A 17,362-nucleotide genomic window follows, 5' to 3' on the forward strand; every position below is an offset into this window, starting at 1 on the left:
CAGAAAAATATACATATAGATCCAGACTAGGTTGGTTTTATAAGCGACCAAGTAATGAAGTAATGTTGGAACGTGTTTATCTTATAGTTAAGATTATTTACAGTACAGAGGCAAAAGAGTATCTGCCTCGTATGATTCGTGTACTTCAAACCTGAGGGCATCAGGTTAATAAGTTGGAACCATTTCTTGACACCCTCATTTTTTCCTTTTGACCCTCTAATATCAAATCCACCTGCTAATCACTTTGAGCCTATTTATATAAGAACTTCTGTACTAGAAAGTTACAGCATACCGAACCAAAAAAAAAAAAAAAAAAAAAAAAAAAAAACAAAGAATTCCTACATGCATTCAAAAAACTTCTTGGAAATTCCCAAATTATTTTTATAAAAAAAAAAAAAACTCATTCAAGTTTGATAGAAGCCTAAAAACACTTCACACACAATTAAAGAAAAAGTGTATAAAACCCACACCTGAAACACAAATAAGAAAGTGTATAAAATCACCACCTGAAACAAATGAAGAAATGCAGATAAATACCACAGAGGCACACACATCTACTATATTTGTCAAAAATCTGAGTTCAATTAATCTACCAGTCTATACTTTTCCTCTCATCAAAGACTGTCCGCTGCATCCTTATACAGTTACACTCAACTCATATCACAGTTATATCAAAAATCCCTAGAACTTGTCTCCTCCAAACCCACAGCGCATACCATCCTGTTTCTTGAGATCTAGATTTAAATCCAACCCCTAAATCCATTATATGAAGCAATAACTGATAGGAAAGACCAAGAAATTTCAAGACTTTTGAAGCACTTATAGGTTACAAAGACAAAAGAAGGAATGAAGGACGCCTAAAAGGACTAAACCAAACAAAAGCGTTATCACCAACAAACATTAATCAAACGGACTGTATAAAAAAGGGTGAACTACTACGTAATTATTTAGCCAAAATCTACAGAATCTGACTAGATATATCTAATTCTTTCGCAAAATGTTAACTTAACTCTACATACAACAGACAATAAACTTACATATGTACAAACTGTAGGTCTAAACAACAAGATTAGAACAAAAACAAGGTAAAACCTCACATAATAAACACTGGCAGCAAAACTATGCAAGGCTAACTTGTATAAAATGCTCTCAAGAACAAGCAGCAATTCTCAGGCAAAAGAAGAAACCCAGGTAGATCTCAAGAACAAAGATTGAGAAAACCCTAGAGTACCTCGAGGGTATGCCAATGTTCCTTACAGCATGATGGCAAGTCTCCTTAAGATAAGATTGGGCATTCAAATCAAAATCTTTACCTAACTGAGATCTACAGCATGAGTTCAGCATGCTGATTCTTCTTTTACAACGACACTCTTGCCATTATGCTTCTGAGCTGCCCTCCTTTTTGATTGTATAAGGTTAACATACTCTGCTATGATAACATGGAACTTGGGAGCAAGTTTACTAGATGATGAAACATTTAAACCTGCTTTCTTCAAGGCATGTTTAACATCTTTCTGAGCCTTTGGAAAGTGGATATTACACAGTGAGGGAACGGTAGATTTCAGTATTGGCCTCCCACATAGTATTGGTCCTTGCTGTGCACTGAATATATACAAAAATAAAAATCTGTAAGCATCATTCGATTAATTGGAATTTGTTATAAACTTCATAATACTAATAGATATAACAGTTTTGTAAAGATGCTAGATATAACAAAACAAATAGTTAAAGAGAACTGTTCATTTGACAAGCACAAAACCCCATCTAGTAATGTAATTCCAAAAACACTTCCACTGTCCAAATATTAGTCATGCTTATAATTTAATTCATCATATGACAATAAAATCCGAAGGGAGGGAGTATACCCAAAGATGCTATTTCATATGTTTCTACATTCCTCCATACAATTAATACAAGTTGTCATTTTAGTATCACTATTTTATTAAGGCCTGATCATGAGGTTAGGAGGGAGTTGCCACCAGAGTGGGCCCATCAATGATTGGGGCACAATAATTTAAAGCCAGATAGTTTTTGGAAGGTTAGAAAGGGAAAAAAAATCTATAGCTAAATGCACTCCATCAATTTTAACTCTCCGCCTTCCCTCTTTTTTTTGGTGGTTTGAAGACACATCATACCCCGAGGTACGAAAAGATTTCATTTCCATAAAATCATATTTGCTGCATTTATTAGAGATTTATATCTCCTTTCCTAATCTTTAAATAAGGTAACACTTTACAAAATATTTCTCCTTCATTTCTCTTACAGTGTTACAGGTTATATGCAATGTGTAATCAAACATCAATTCCTACGATTTTCCGTCTGTCTATCAATCTATCTATTGAAAAGGGGCATTGCTTTTCATGAAATCCTGCCAAGTCAACCCACCTTCGCAATGGCATGCCACTAACATGACACTGCATCATATTTGACAACTCTCAAACCTAAAACAACTTGTATAAAGTGCTATATTTATCACTCAATTTGGGGATACTAATTGCAAATATATCAATAAGCACACTAAAATCCACAATGGATAAAGAAAATGAGTAAAGTCACGAACTTGACATTGCTTCCCCTAATACTAATTTCACTGCAATTACAACCAATTTTGTTTATCATCTCTTATTTCTCTCTCTTCTTTACATGACTAAGATCTTGGCATGGCATCAAAAACTAGTTATGATCCTAACACATTGTTTGGGTGGGAGGAAATGAAGAGAGAGGAGGAAAGAGAAAGGGAGGGGTACAAATCACCTTGTTTGGACAATGGATAGAAGATTCATTTTCCCTCCCCTTTTAATAAACATTATCCTTCCAAAAGTGGAGAGATTTGGAGGGAAAATGAAGGTCCACTATCCCCCTCCCTTTTTCTTTCCCCTTCCCTTAGAACCTTTGATAACGTAGCACGAGTAATATTCACTAAAGCTATGTGTATACACTCTAAAATACTAACACAAGGAACCCTCGTTCATTGTTTCACCAAGGCCTATAAAATGTCAAGAACGAGCCTTTTCACCCGCAACAATACATCACCAACATAATTAGCTAGTTAAAAACCATCACTTCAACTAGTGTAACATAATTAGCTAGTCAAAATCAGCACTACTAATCCGAAAATTCAAACCATGACACTATGATCACAACAAACATTATACTTTAGCTAAAAAATTGATCAATCAATCAACAAATTATAACCCAATTAGCAAATCAAATCAAATAATCAACAGAAAACCAAAATTTTGAGAAGGGTAAAGAGAATTACATCTTAATAATATAGTTGCAAGCCTTGTAAAGATTCTGCTGAGGATCAGACAATATATGCAAATAGCAAAAGCTAGTTAAAGCCATAGCCTTCAACCTACATGTAACATACGCACACCGATTATTTCCAGCCACTTTGAATTCCGCCACACTCTCACCCCCAAACCCTAACCCTAATTTCACGCTACCGGTGCCGCCACCGGTCCCCGAAACCGGGCAATTGCTATGATTATTCGTAACACTACTATTAATAGTAATGTTATTATTCATATTGTTGGATTCGCCACAACCCTCGGCATTAAACCCAGCAAATTCCCGATCACCGCCACCACTTTCTCTCTCATCCTCCTCTTTGCAAGGACTAATGCCGTACTTCCAGTAGTATTCCCGATAATGAACCCTAAGATCCTCCATTAAAGCCCAGTAATGGTCTCTGTAAACACCGGAGAGTCGCCGTAAACGGTGGAGACGACGGCGGAGGAGTTCCTGGTGAGTAAGGTGGGAGGATTTGGAGAGGGCGAGGTCTTCCATTGAAGGAGAGAGAATGTCGCTGTTATCGGAGGTGATTGAGGTGTGAAGCTTTCGTTTCTTGTTAATGGCGTCGGAAGGTTTCTTCAATGGTGGGTGGTGTGGAGGTGGCGGCGGTTGTGGAGGAGAGAGAATGTCATTTTTGGTGAGTTTTGAAGAGGACGCCATGGAAGTGTGGAGGAGAGAGAAAAGGGAGCGGCTGGTTGGGGGGTTTTAAACTGTGGACTGGGGGAGTGTAGGTGGAGGTTTTCGAGGTTTGTGTCCTAATTACTGTGTTTGCTTTTTATATCGGGTGTATTTTATACATTCGGGTTTACCATGGTCAATGATGCATTCAGTTTTACTATGGGTATATATTCGGGTTAATCGTGGTTAACGATATGGTATAGATTGACATTTGAATTCACTTTCCAATGTGATAAAGTGAAATTGAGTGAAATAAGCAAGAATAAGCTATAAATGACAATACTTTGGCGCTATAGCTAGGGATCATTGAAAAAGATGTGAGGGAATAGAGAATATGGTGTTTGAAACTATGGGCTAAGTGTAGATGGAGGTTTTTGATGTTTGTGTTATAATTACAGTGTTAGTTTTTTAAGTCGGGTGTCTGTTATACATTTAGATTTACCATGATTAATGTATATTGACATGTGAACTAATTTTTCTCTCTAAAAAAAGGTGAAAAAGCGTCAAACAAACAAGAATTAACATTGAATGGAGACTCTTTGTCGTTATAGAGACTACTTAAAAAGATGCGAGAGAATAGAGGATAAAATAAATGTGGATGATCATTTTGTGTTGTAGAAATTGAAATTTTTAATAAATTGAGGAATGATGTCACTATTTTTGTTCAGTAAGATACCCGAAATGGATGATTGACTCGTATCACCTTAGAAATAATTGCAGGATATCTTCTTCTTCTTCATGCTAAATTGAGTACATATTCTCATTTTTCGATTATACAACTCATTTAATTAATTGCATATACATTGATATATATCTTCTTTCTTTGTTTTTTGTTGGAAAATTGATATCTTCTTTTTTAACAACAAATCTACTTTGTTTCTAGAATAATATGTTTTTATGATAGATTTTTTTTATATGGAAAAGACTCATATCAATTTTTATGTACAGTGAATTCTTTGATGTCTCTATAGTTTTTCACCTTGGTGTCTATTATTATACATTTGAATTTACCATTATTAATGACGTATATTACCTATGAAAATCATTTTTCTCTCTGAGAATCTCTCAAATTGACGTGAATTAGCTTTTTTTTTTTTTTTTTTTATATATATTACAGCGAAAAACAAAATTAAATAACAGGAAATGAAACATGACTATCATTAGCCCGGTCGTGTGCCTGTTGCACCTAATCCCTTCCTACCTTAACGACATAGCAGATATCAAAATATTTACCAATTTCCCAGATTGCCTTGATCGTCCAAAGAGTATCAATTTCTCCCTTAGCATTTGTAGTTAAAATGCGAACCAGAACTTCGGAATCCGTCATAACTATGATGTTGGATCACTGTTGCTGACGAGCACCCTGCAGTGCTAGAAGACACGCATCTTCTTCCGTATGAAAAGCCAAAGAGTATAAGCCTGCCTAGCTTCCCCCCACATTAAAAGAAACAGAGTCCGTAGAATAGAACCACCCTATTCCACCTCTCCCATTTTCCTTTTTCCATGACCCATCCACCTGAATGTAATATTTCCTCGGGATATTTGGCTGAAGTTGTAACCTCCTTATTTGCGCCAACAAGAAACCAGGGGACAGAGAACATCCTGAGATGGGATATGGAGGGTGCCCAAAGACCTGATATCAGGTCTAGTAGAAAGGTAATTTTGGTTCAAACCAAAATTAATATGACGAAGAACCAGACCAGCATAGCCATAAGCATTGCTGAAAAATTCTGTCATTCTTTGCAAAAAATATTTGCACTCGGGTACTGTCGTGCTGTTAGGTCCATCCTTGCTATAAAAAAGCAGGATATGAGATTGAATCCACCTTGGTAAAGAAGTGGATTCATTAATTTCAGAGCTAATACTTAATGGAGAGTTACTCCACACGTATTTAGCTAAGCTACAAAAACGAAACAAATGTTGAGAATCCTCAGTCAAAGAACCACAATAATCACACTCCAAATCAACCTGCAAACTTCTACGAGATAGATTAGCCTTAACTGCTATATCATTGTGCACAAGTTTCCAGACAAATAATTTCCATTGGGTAAAATAGGAGCCCTCCAAAGAAAACTCAATTTTTTTTTTATCCAAGGTAGAATGAACAAAATCACGATCCTCCACGGACTTATTTTGCAAAAATGCATAACCTGTTTTAACTGTGAATTTCCCTGTCGGATGAGAAGTCCAATATAGGAAATCATCCTGTGCCAGTTGTAGGCACGAAAATTTTATTAAGTGTCGTTACATATTATTCGAGTCAAAGTCAAACAATTGACTCGTATATATTGACTAAATAATTAATTTGGGTTACTTTAGCCCATGTTATCTATTTTAGTTAGACTCATTTAATTAATAATAAAGTCCAACAAATTGGATTTATTTATAATTTAAATGGGTTATTCATAAAATGAGGTGGAAATGGATATGAGGCCCATTTAGTGGTCATCTTGAAACCCTAGCTTCAGAGAATTCTATAAATAGAGCTCTCCTCCCTCATTTCACACACATAAAACATCTAGAGAAAAACCTGTCTACAGAAAAACCTCTCTAGACCCAAAAACCCTCTCTAAAAGCTTCTCTAAAAAAACAATCTTAAGAGCTAGAAGAAGAACAACAAGCACCGGATCAGGCGTGTTCTTCCATTCTAGAAGACAAACCTTGATCGAGATCAAGCCTTTTCGGCCCTCTATCAAGGAAATCAAGTTAGAGTTTCGACACCAACAAATCGAGTCATCGAACGACATAGCGTGGAGATCGAATCAGTGGATTATATTAGAGATTGTACTAAAAAATTATTATATTAATAAAAATTATATTTGTTGCATTTATTTTGACTATTTATTTTGCAGACTCAAAATTTGTGTTTACAAATTTTTGGCACGCTCGGTGGGACAATCATTACCACTCATCTCCTTTCCACGTCAAGTCTTCAACAATGGCTTCAAACATAAACACCTCTTAATCCGCCGCTAAGGATCTCACGTTTGCTTAGCAAAGGGCTGTGGAGTTGGCTGTACTATTCAAGGTCGACAGCATGCGCACTAGAGGAATGAAGAGGGCTGGATTTCAGGAAGCTGCCGCGAAACTCCGAACTGCTATTATTCCCACTAAGGCAAGCACGAGATTCCGTAGACGTTCTTCCTCGGATCTGTCACTTTCGCCAAGTCTTTTTTGCACTTCTCATGAGATCCCGGTGTTCGTCTCATCCCCTCCTCCTGAAGGTGAACCTTCCGCTTCTACACACGACTTGGAGAGGACTCCACCTGCCAGATCTGAGAAGTTGGTTATCCATACCAGCCCGCTTTTCGATGCATTCGACGAAGGAAATAAAGAAAGCAGTGGTGCCTCGTCTCCCTCCACTCCACGACAAAAATATGATATTATGGAGTTGTCTCAATCATCACCGACAAACATTGCTGCAGTTATGATGATTGAATCCAAGACTGTCGAGGAACAGCTCGCCGAATTAAAGGGCCTGCTTCAAAAGTTAATGAAGGATGGAGAAGAAAAGGATGAGCAGATCAAGCAGCAAAATGAGAAGATCTCTTCTTTATACAAAAAGCTTGAAAAAACATTCAAAAGAAGCAAGCAATTCAGAAGAAGAAGAAAAAGAAGACTCTAATGGATCGGAGACGCTTTTGAATTGAGTGCTAAAAGCGAGTCTAAATTCACCATCCACAAGATCTAGGATATGATAGCAAATGCTATCAAGAACCAACTTGGAGAAAGCTCTCGCGACAAGAAGTTGTATGAGAAGCCATATAGCAAGAGGATTAGCAAATTGAAGATGCCCAAAGGCTATCAACCCCCAAAATTTAGCAATTCGATGGGAAAGGCAACCCTAAGCAGCACATCGCTCATTTTATCGAGACATGCAACAACGCCGGAATTGCAGGAGACTTACTTGTTAAACAATTCGTCCGTTGTTTGATTGGTACATTGATCTGCCTCGAGAGTCCATCGATAGTTGGGATGACATGGAGGAAGAGTTCAAGAAGAGATTCTACTACACACGACGCATAGTCAGCATAACCGAATTAACCAAGACTGAACAATGGGAAGATGATCTAGTTTTGGATTACATCAGTTGATGGAGAGCTTTAAGTCTAGAATTCAAAGACTGTCTGTCAGAGACCTCTTCCGTTGAAATGTGTATCCATGGGATGAAGTGGGATTTGTTGTACATCCTACAAGGTATAAAGTCGAGGTCCTTTCAAGAACTAGCAACTCGAGCCCACGACATGGAGATAAGCATCTCGAGCCGTGGCACAAGTTCTTCGGATTTCGTCAAGAAAGAAAAGAATAATTTTAATAGAAGACGGAAAAGATCGGCAAGAAACCTACGAAAGAGTCATTGGTAGTCTCCACCACGTCTGCTCCAGTGAAGATTTCTGCTAAGCCAAAGAGCAAACAAAAGAAGGAGTCCTGTTCGAAGGATACAAAGAGAGAAGGGCCCACCCTAAAGGAATTGCAGGAAAAAAAGTACCCATTTCCAGATTCAGATTTATCAGGAATGCTAGACGACTTGCTCGAGAAAAAGATCATCTAGCCGCCTGAGTCTAAACACCCTGAGCTAATGGGTAGAACGCCTGATCCAAACTATTGTCGATACCATTGATTGGTAGGTCATTCCCTTGAAAAATGCGTGCATCACTCTCAATGAGAAAATAATGAGGCTCGTGAAAGAAGGAAGGATTGTGTTAGATTTGGATGAGACAGTAGGATCCAATCATACCACAGTCGCTGTGGATTCTTCACCATGTGAATGACATGCACAAATCATCCAGTTCGGATGCTTGGAGCCAGTAATGATACAAGTAATGAAGCTCAGCCCAACATTACATTCAGATCCTACTCCATCACCGTATGAAGAGGAGGAGGAAGGGTGGACGTTGGTAACAAGGAGGAAGGTAAGGAAGTCGACTACATTCAATTCACAGCCTTCTAAGAAGCACTAAAAAACAAGGAAAGGTCTTAGAAAAGCAGAAGAAATAAAAAGGACGAGGAAGCGACGCACCCTACTTGTCCCTCGTGAAGAAGTATAGCCCTGGATGCCAATCACGCTAGATGAGTTCTTCCCTCGAAAGTACTTCAATGAAGCTTATATTGATGTAGTGTCTTGTTAGACGGCGGAAGTAAAGGATAGAGATGAGGAAAGCCAACCATCTACAGGTCTCAATCATACAAGGGATCCCGAAAGAGACTCGAAGATTCTTGCGCTATTAGACACAGTCCTATCTCGTATGGGATAGCGCCAAGCTTTTTCTCTTCCAGAAGAAATGTGATTCGCAATGGCACGTGCTATAGAAAATCCTACTCATTATACATCAAAGAAAAATATCGAACAAGGCATCTATGAGTACCATCCTGATCAATGTGCAGCATGCAATGCATCTTTGGCGTTCACTGATGAAGATCTTATGCTTGGTTCGAAACTTCACAATAGACCTCTTTTTGTTTGTGGACACATTCGCAAAAAAAAGGTTAACCGCATACTCATAGATGGAGGTTCTGCAGTGAATATCATGCCAAAGTCCACCATGAGGAAGTTAGGAATCACCGACGATGAATTGTCTAAGAGCCGCCTCATGGTTCAAGGTTTCAACCTCGGGGGGCAACGAGCCATCGGCATGATAAGAGTCAATTTGACCATAGGAGAGATGACAGCAACAACGATATTTCATGTCATTGATTCAAAAACTTCATACAACTTGTTGTTAGGGCGACCATGGATGCACGAAAATGGAGTAGTAGCATCAACCTTGCATCAATGCTTTAAATATTACAAGAATGGTGAAAGAAAGGTAAGCGCAGACGTGAAGCCTTTCTCAGAGGTCGAATCTCATTTTGCTGATGCAAAGTTCTACATTGATTAAGAGGAACCAGTCGAGGTGATTCCATTGGAGATCGCCTCCACAGGAAAACAGGCTTTAAGGAAGTAACAAACGAAGGAAGACCCTCCTTCAAAGGAGGTCTTGAGTGAGAAAATGAGGAAATCAATGAGAAGAAAATTTCAGAACCTCTATCAAAGAGTGATGAAGTGAAGTCTAACTCGCATGTTCTAGTGCTACGTTACATCCCTATGTCACGTCGCAAGGAGGGTCAAACTCCGTTCGAGAAATGTGAAGTACATGTCGCCCCTAAGAAGGTTGAAAGTAAGATATCTTCATTAGATGAAAGCATGACTCTGCCAGTTCGGCAAGTAAGCAATCAGAAGATATCTAATCCACCATATGCAAGTCTTGAAAATATATCGGAGGCGCCTAGAGCCAGGAAAGAAGGATTTGACCCAATTGCTTATAAATTGATGAAGAGCTCAGGGTACGATTTTTCTAACCTATAGCCCATGGGAAAGGTCATCGATGCTGCCTCTTACGGTCTCAACAAATCTCAACAGCAATTGCAACAACAAGGTGAGCGTGTTTGGGTGAAAAAAGTTGGATTGGGTTACACGGAACCTCAACCAGCGAAGATCTCGGCTCGAAGAAAGTCGGAACAAGAATCCTAGTATATTGCGGTGGAAGAAGTCGAGGAAAGTGTAGGTGAAAACACTACACCAAGACAAAGGGGCTCTATCTTCGATAGGATTCATCCATCTACTAGACCACAATCTTCAGCTTTTGATAGGTTGGAAGGTCCACTCTTGATTATTCATCAGAATCCATTTTTAGTAGATTGGGTGATCAATCAAGTGGCATACAAACGAAAGCACCCAAGGGTGTCTTCAGAAGATTAAGAGTGGGAAAAAACCCATCAACTATCGCTTACAAAGCATGCAAGTCAAGAAGCACGAGAGAGATGTCTTCAGCCAGCTAGGGAACACTGGTGTTATTTCTAAATCACAAAGGCAACATAAAAGGAATGTGAAGAATTTTGAGTTAGGGAATGATGTCAAGAGCATTATCCCATCTCGCATGAGGCGCCTCGAGACAGGTGAAACTCTAAGTGTGAAAGGACGCACGGTGATTCTCACCGGCCAAAAATTTCTCACCATTTGTGAAGATGATGAGAGTGAGAATATGCTCGCTACCTCTAACCACGTCACTGTCTCTGAAGACAATATCTTGGATGAAGAGGTGGAGCCAACAGAAGCTCCTAAGACCCTTTAAGATGGGGGGCAATCCACTGTTGATGATCTAAAGGAGTTGAATCTTGGTACTAAGGATGAGCCAAGACCGATCTATGTAAGTGCTCAACTTTTACCTGGTGAAGAAAAGGCTTACTTCGATCTGCTCATGGAGTAAAAAGATGTGTTTTCATGGAGCTACAAAGATATGTCAGGTCTTGATCCTAAAATCGCAGTTCATCATCTAGCGATCAAAAAGGGAATTTCATCGAAGAAACAACCTCAACAACGCTTTGGCCTAAATTGATCCCTGAAATTGAAGCTGAAGTCAATAAACTGATCGATGCAGGCTTTATTCGTGAGGTCAAGTATCCAACCTGGATTGCAAATATCGTCCCTGTAAGGAAAAAGAACGGACAACTACGTGTTTGTGTAGACTTCGAGGATCTTAACGATGCGTGTCCAAAGGATGATTTCCCCTTTGCCTGTCACCGAGATAATTATCGATGCCACAACAGGACACGAGGCTTTATCCTTCATGGACTGCACTGCAAGTTATAATCAAATTCTCATTGCACCTGAGGACCAAGAAGCAACCACTTTTCACACACCAAAGGGAATCTTTTGCTATAAGATGATGCCTTTTGGACTGAAAAATGCAGGGGCTACCTATCAAAGGGCGATGCAGAAAATTTTTGAAGATATAATGCACAAAACAGTTGAATGTTACGTTGATGACCTCGTTGTCAAGTCAAAGAAGCGGGATGACCATTTACTTTATTTGCGAGATGTGTTTGAGAAATTGCGAAGGTATCAACTGAGAAAGAATCCTTTAAAGTGTGAATTTGGTGTCAGCTCCGGAAAGTATGTAGGATTTGTAATGAGGCATAAAGGGATTGAAATTGATCGGTCAAAGATCGCTGCAATTCAAAACATGCCTGAACCAAAGAATCTCAAAGAGTTACGTGGTCTCCAAGGACGATTAGCATACATTCAACTCTTCATTTCAAAACTTGCTCGACGATATCATCCTTTTAGTCATCTTATGAAGAAAAGAGCTCCGTTTGATTGGGATGATTTGTGTCAGAAAGCTTTTGACAGTATTAAAAAGTACTTATCAACTCCACCAGTTCTGGGGGCACCGATTCAAGGGAAGCCACTCATCCTATATGTTTCGGCTCATGAAAGGTCGTTGGGGCATTACTTGCTCAAGAAAATGAAGAAGGCAAGGAAAGAGCGCTTTACTATCTTAGTCATTGATAAGTCGTGTTTTGTGCATATTTGTTAGCTTATTTTTTATTGGTTTTATTAGCTTAGTCGAGTGTTTTAGTCCATTTTGGTGTAATTTGGTTTAGTTTCGATGATTCAATGCTTTTATGGGTAGTTTCATTGTTTTTGATGTATTTCAGGATTAACGGAGCTAATTGAGTGAAAATGAAGCAAAACGTTGATGAAATACTTGACAAATATGACACCTGTTCACTATTATGCTCATAACTTTTGATATACAAATGATAATGGAGTGATTCAAATTGAATTGAAAAGTAGACTTGAAGACCTTTCCAACGATATATTACACGCCTCAAACGAAGCTCCGGACATGAAGTTATGACTGATTTATGATGAGTGATACGCGCAGCAGAGGAGGCACGTCCGTGCCCCATTGCGAAAGAGTTAATCCAAAGTTTCTGCCATAGAGGCACGTCTGTGCCTCCTGGGAATATTGTGCGCCAAGCTTAGCCGATTTTTCTTATCTTTTTAGGCTTGTATATATTCTTTAGTTTGTTTTTCTTGGCAATTAATTCATCAAGCCTTGTTTTTATTTTTTTTTTATCTCTCCTTAAGAACTAGTTCTCCATTATTATTTTCCAAGTTCCTGTAATTCAAGATTCAAGATTCAAGCTTTCTACTTTCAATTTTATTCAAGATTTGGTATTTATTTTTCATCCTTTGTTATTTAATTATGTTTTCATTATTTATTATTGTTTTTGTTTCTTTAATCATGTGTGAGTAGATTCTTTAATTCAAGATCTAGTGTAGCCCTATTATTATTGATGCATGAATTAAATCTTTAAATTCTTTAATAACTTTAACAATTGAATTGCTAAATTGATTGTGATTATGTCAATGCTAGGTTAGACGTAACTATAGTATTGCGATTATTCCATTGTTTTTATCACAGCGAGAGTTGGGTATAAACAAATTTGAGTAAATCAATTTAGGGTTTGATTCTCAACACGAGAGTAGTTGGGTTTGATAATTGGGAAGTGAGAGTAATGTGTTTAATGTCTTTAATATGCATGATACCATGAGAATAGGATTGATTGTATGTTAGGGAAGCCATTGATACTCGAGAGAGATCCTTGGTATTTATTAGGGTTTACTTTTCCCCATTCGATTGGAATCGTATGTTAAGGGTAGAATTACAATTGCATCTATAATAATTGTGGTGAAACTAGATCTTGGATGTTTTAAGTACTTGATTTAATCATCTCATTTAGTTTATTTTCGAATTCTTCTCATACTTAGTTCCATAGATAATTGATTATAATTGATTCTTGCTTAGTAGAAATTCGAGTCTATTTAATTATTTTTTAACCTTAGTCTCTTGGGATCCGACCCTTACTTGCCAGTCTACATTAGTATTGGTCTGTTAGGTTATTTTTGATAGGTACACGACACGCCTACCAGTCATACCTTAGTCGGTGTCGAACTAAATTACACGCCGTTAGAGAAAGTGTGCTTGGCTATGATCTTTTCCATTCAAAAGTTAAGACATTACATGCAAGCACATACAGTACGAGTGATTTCCAAAGCAGATCCCATCAAATACATCTTGTCAATACCGGTGCTATCTGGACAACTCGCCAAGTGGGCAATGCTCATAAGTCAACATGACATTGTGTATGTACCCCAAAAGGCGGTTAAAGGTCAAGCTCTAGCCGATTTCTTAGCCGATCACCCAATTCCATCACATTAGGAGCTTTAAGACAATCTTCCTGGCGAAGTGGTGTTCAACATTGACATTCTTCCACCATGGGAGTTATACTTTGACGGGGTTGCACGACGAGATGGTGTCGGAGAAGGTGTTGTCCTCGTGTCACTAGAGAAATATGTCCTCGCTTATTCATTCTCCCTAACTAACTTGTGTTCGAACAACGTTGTTGAATATCAAGCACTTATTCTGGGATTGCAAATGGCAAAGGGGATGAACATCCAGGATCTCGATGTATATGGAGATTCCATGTTGGTAATCCATCAACTCCTTGACGAGTATGAGGTTAAGAAAGACGATTTGAAGCCTTACCACAAGTACGCTTCACAATTGTTGGAATCATTTGACAGCGTCAAACTCCAGCACATTCCAAGGAGTGCCAACAAGATAGCTCACTCCCTTGAAAATCTTGCAGCTACTTTGGCACTGGGGACAATGGAGAGCATGACCGTTTCCATTTGCAACCGATGGGTAGTGAATTCTCTAGAAGACGAAGAGAAAGAAGATGCGTGCATTATTTCAGTCTATGAAATAAACACAATGGATTGGCGTCAACCGTTCATTGACTACCTAGAGAATGAAAGACTACCAAGGGATTTAAAGCACAAAACAGAGATCCGATGGCAAGCTCCACGCTTCATTTATTACAAGGGGACACTCTACAGGCGCTCTTTCCTTGGAACTTGGTTAAGATGTCTTGGAAATGAAGAAGATGCTAAAACTATTGAGGAAGCTCATTCAAGAGTTTGTGGAGCACATCAATTTGGTCCGAAACTGCATGACCGTGTTAAAAGGATGGGATACTATTGGCCCACGATGGTACAAGATTGCATGGAATTTGCAAAGAAGTGTGAAGTTTGCCAATTTCACGCAAATTTTATTCATACGCCTCCAGAGCCGTTACATCCTACTATGACGTCTTGGCCGTTTAAAGCATGGGGTCTCAATATTGTGGGTCCAATTACGCCAAAGTTGTCGACTGGTCATGCATATATCCTTGCTGCTACAGACTACTTCTCAAAATGGGCAGAAACCATCCCTCTACGTGAATTTAAGAAGGAGAATGTGGTGGATTTCATCAGAAACCATATTATTCATCGATACGGTGTGCCGCAATACATCATCTGGACAATGGTACTCCATTCGTCAACAGGTTGATGGCAAGTCTGTGCGAAAAGATAAGTTTACACAACATAAGTCTTCAATGTATAATGCTCCCGCGAATGGACTAGCTATGGTTTTTAACAAGACTCTCTGTAATTTGCATAGCAAGATCACAAAGAAGCATAAACGAGATTGGCATGAGCGGCTTGGTGAAGCTCTGTGGGCGTATCGAGCAACCTACAAAACTCTTACCTAAGCAACTCCTTACGCACTGGTGTATGGTGTCAAAGCTACCATACCATTGGAAATACAAATTCCATCATTGCGTGTAGCCATATAAGAAGATCTTACTGAAGAAGAGAATGCTAAACTCCGATTGGCTGAATTAGAAGCATTGGATGAGAAAAGGCTTGAAGCTCAACAAAGTTTGGAGTGCTATCATGCTCGGCTAACATGCGCATTCAACAAGAAAATGCAAGTGCGTTCACTCCAGGTTGGAGATACTGTTCTAGCTGTTAGGAGACCCATCATCACTTCTAGAAAGACGGGAAAATATTCAGCTCGAAATGGGATAGTCCTTATATGGTCCAAGAAGTATGCACCAATGGAGCATACAAGATTGTTGTAATACCCCGTATTTTTATCTTTATATTAATTTAAAAATATTATTTTATGAAGTATTTAAATAATTCGAAATGAATTATTTATGTATTTTAATAATTTAAAAATGTTTATTTTAATTAAAAGTCCATTTTTATTTATTTAATTGCTTTAGAAATATTTTATTTTATTATTTAGAAACTTTGGGGCATAATTATTTTATAAAAGGAAATTTTAAAGTCAATGGAGTTTTAAAGAAAGTCAAATGTCATTTTGAATAGGAGTAGGAATCATTAAGGGTAGAAAAGGAATTTAAGTTAGGAGGGTTTTGAGAGAGGGTATAAATACCCATCACATGAGCAAATTAAACTTTTCCCAAGGTGGAGAATACCCAAAGGTAAAATCTCTTTCTCACTCCTCTTATTTTTCTCTCACTTAATTTTTCCCCTCTCCCTTTTAATTATTTTCTCACCTCCACGCCACACACGTGGCAGGCCATCACCACAGCCACCCACCGGCCGGCCATCGCCCAGCGAGCACCGGCAGCAGCCAGCCACTGGAAGACGGCGCGACAACAGCTCCTGTCGTGTGTGCGTGCGCAACCCCCAACAACAAAAAAAAAAATTCTTCTCTTGTTTTAATTTAATCCAACCTTGATTTAATTATTGATTTTGGTGTGTGTGATGATTTAATGATGTTTTAATAAGGATTAATATGTGTATAATTTTCAGATTTGGTTTTTGAATTAAAAAGCCCCAAATTGAAAACCCTAGGTTTCTAAATTAATGTTTATTGATGGAATTTGATTGTAGTTGATTAGAACTATTGAAATTAATGTTTTTAAACTAAATTACAGCAAGTTTAAGAGTTTTTATGATGCTGGAATTTTTATGTAGAGGCTAGAATTATGTTTCTTGAAAGAATTTTTAATTACCCATTAATTGGGAATAAAGGTAGGTGGTTTAAATTAATTTTCCGCTTATTTTAGAAGGTTTAAAAGTGTTTAAAGAGTGTGTATATTGCTGGAAATTTATTATGAATAGGTATTAATATCTCTTTGTAATTTTGGGTTGTAGGAGACTTCCAAGTGAGTGATTTTGTGTAGTCGTGGCAATTTTGAGATCATATTCGAGATACGTTCGCATACTCGGTGATTATTTAACTGTGTAGTAGCATGCTAGGCTTTGTGTAATTAATTCCGAAGTAGTAACATGATAGGTATTGGTTGGAATTGTTGATTGGATTGATTTTGGTGATTGATTTGTGAAGTATGAACTATTTGAGGTGAATTATTGATTGGAATTAATTATGTTGGAATGTTGATTATGAACCACACTTTTATTATTGGCATGATTGAGAGCATGTTTAATTAAACTAAATGTTTAATTGAATTTGGAATATTGAAAGAGAATTTTATTATGGTTCATATAATTTTTATTGATGCTATAACCATGGAAAAGGAGTTATTTAAGTGTTTATGTACACGAAGATTAATTTATATTTTGGTGCCTAAGTGCACTTAAGGTGTTCTAAACACCGAGGGATAGGATTTGTGGTGCATTATGTGCTTAAGGTGTTATTTAACGCCGAGGCAGTTTAAAAGGTTCAACATTAAATTA

General features: G+C 38.0%; 1 protein-coding gene across 1 annotated transcript; it reads right to left on the reverse strand.

Moving 5' to 3' along the window:
* Window positions 1-959: 959 nt before the first annotated feature.
* On the reverse strand, window positions 960-4,206 carry LOC110717768 (INO80 complex subunit D-like). The gene is made up of 2 exons (XM_021896538.1): window positions 3,263-4,206; window positions 960-1,602 (listed from the first exon to the last, which is right to left on the reverse strand). Exons 1-2 carry the CDS (start codon window positions 3,955-3,957, stop codon window positions 1,338-1,340), a joined length of 960 nt encoding a protein of 319 aa, XP_021752230.1. The 5' UTR covers window positions 3,958-4,206; the 3' UTR covers window positions 960-1,337.
* Between the last annotated feature and the right edge of the window lie 13,156 nt (window positions 4,207-17,362).

This window comes from Chenopodium quinoa, unplaced genomic scaffold (genome assembly GCF_001683475.1).
Source record: "Chenopodium quinoa cultivar QQ74 unplaced genomic scaffold, ASM168347v1, whole genome shotgun sequence".
NCBI classification, from domain to species: domain Eukaryota; kingdom Viridiplantae; phylum Streptophyta; class Magnoliopsida; order Caryophyllales; family Amaranthaceae; genus Chenopodium; species Chenopodium quinoa.